General features: G+C 49.0%; 1 protein-coding gene across 1 annotated transcript in view; it reads left to right on the forward strand.

Annotated features, from left to right (window-relative positions):
- Positions 1–2,089, forward strand: part of HSF2BP (heat shock transcription factor 2 binding protein) — a 127,479-nt gene that overhangs the window by 20,730 nt on the left and 104,660 nt on the right. The window contains exons 3-4 of the mRNA XM_023523174.1: positions 149–298; positions 1,914–2,046. Coding sequence (XP_023378942.1) covers positions 149–298; positions 1,914–2,046 — 283 coding nt within the window. The remainder of the gene's footprint in view (positions 1–148; positions 299–1,913; positions 2,047–2,089) is intronic.

Here is a 2,089-nt window from a genome sequence, read left to right on the forward strand (position 1 = left end):
TATGGCTCTGTGAGGACTAGTTTTCATTTAACAACCGTTTTCTATAATTCGGTGTGTATTTTCTTTCTTTAAAACTTACCTTTGAAAGAGAAAACACATAGTTCGAAGTCGAACGCCGTTCATCGTTGTCATTCTGTTCCGGTTGCAGGAGAAGCTGGCTCTCCGACAGCAGCTGCAGGAGGCGAGGCAGCAGCTGCAGCAGCAGGCGGAGTACTGCACGGAGATGGGGGCGGCGGCCTGCACCCTGCTCTGGGGCGTCTCCAGCCGCGAGGAGGTCGTCACAGCCATCCTGGGCGGAGTAAGCGTGACCGCGGGCAGTCTGGGTTGCCAGGCAGGGTGCACGTGTCTGTCTGGGCCAGGGCAGGCTATATCCCTTCTTCCATCCATTCGTCAGATGGCGTTGGAATGCCAGCTCTGTGGGGTCCGCTGGGTGTGTAACATGGATGCACTAAGAGCCCATCTCTCCCCGAATCTGTGTGGTGTTAGGCAGTGGTACCACTTCAGTGTTATTAGTTGATGTTTGCATTTAACAACGTTTAAAATGCTTCTACACACGTTATCCGTTGGGTAATGTAATATTTAATTTACTGAATGTCGTATGTTATTTAACACATGTGTGTCTGTAGCACACACACATGAAGGCGCTTCACAGAGGGAGAGAGATCGGAGAAGGGCCTCCATGAACTTGAGTAGGCCGTCATGGCAGAGAATGGGGCGGGCAGTCTGAAGTCTGGGACTGGGTCGGTTGTGAGGCGAAGTCGTGGGGAGACGAGGCTTACGAGGAGGGGCGGAAAGTGCTTTCGGAGGACCACGAATGCAGGGGGGTGATCTCATCCAGTGAGTGGAGGGCTGGTTCCTTGCGGGTTTCCGGGTAACAGTGAGGCAGGAGGAGAGTTTGGGGAGGGTCACCGTGACAACGTGGGGCTTGGGGTCTGGAGACTGGACAGGGAGACTAAGTAGAATTCCAGTGGCCCAGGCTGGAGACGGCAGCAGAGCAGAGCCTGGTGGCTGAGGCCAGTGTGCTGGCCGGCCAGACCCCACGGCTGACAGTGAGAGGAACCGAGGAGGGTGGCTCTGGAGGAGTGGTGGCTCGTGACGGGAAAGTCAAGGGAGAGATGTTTGACGGGAGGCCGACGGTGAACTACTTATCACTTACAAAAATTAAAACTGCGTTTGACTTTAGGCGGAGAGACTAAATGTATTTTTAGAAGTTTGAACTTTATCGAGATATAAAGTCCGCCCATTTGTAAGTGTACAATTCAGTAGTGTTTAGCTAATTCGCAGATCTGTGCAGCCATCACTACAATCCAGTCTCAGCCTGTGTCACCCTTGTGTCCTTGGTAAATGCTTTGGCTTTAAACGATGCCTCAGAACCCCAGCCCCCGAAGACAGAGCAGCAGACGTGGAGGAAGTGCCAACTGGGAGCACTTTCTGCCGAGTGATGAAGATTGAAACTGCCAGAGCAGCCTGCTCACCGTCTTTCTCTCTTTTACATGTTGCGATTTCAATGAAGATTTTAAAAATCATAACTAAAAAGCGGTTCTGCCAAAGGTTTGAAAACCTCTGGTTTCATGCCTAGAACGAATAGAGAACGCATTTTTTTAGTGTATTTCCGGGTGAATTTGTCCCAGCAATTCCAGCATTGTGTAAATTTTGAGCCGTTTCCCACTTAAGTATTTTTATTTTACTCTTTGCCTCAGTCTTCAGGGTAATTTTTCTGCTAATCATTCTCACTGTCTAGTAAAGTCTTTTCCCTTACCTTTTCTATAGAAACTTTAATGAAGGAATAGGTTTTCAAATGTCATTTCCAATGTAATTAACAACACAGTCGGCCTTCTGTATCCTGCACTTTAAAAATGTTTCCGTGCTGCTGTTTGTGAAAGGGTGTGATACTTTCATTTCTGAACTTGCAGGATAAAGCTTTGAAGTTTTTCAGCATTACTGGCCAAACGATGGAGAGCTTCGTGAAGTCACTGGACGGGGATGTCAGGGAGCCCGATTCCGATGAAAACCAGTTTGTGTTTGCCTTGGCCGGAATCGTAACAAGTAAGTCATTCTTTCAGGAGCGGTACCCATAGTTCTAAGTGTG

Source organism: Pteropus vampyrus, unplaced genomic scaffold (genome assembly GCF_000151845.1).
Source record: "Pteropus vampyrus isolate Shadow unplaced genomic scaffold, Pvam_2.0 Scaffold380, whole genome shotgun sequence".
NCBI classification, from domain to species: Eukaryota; Metazoa; Chordata; class Mammalia; order Chiroptera; family Pteropodidae; genus Pteropus; species Pteropus vampyrus.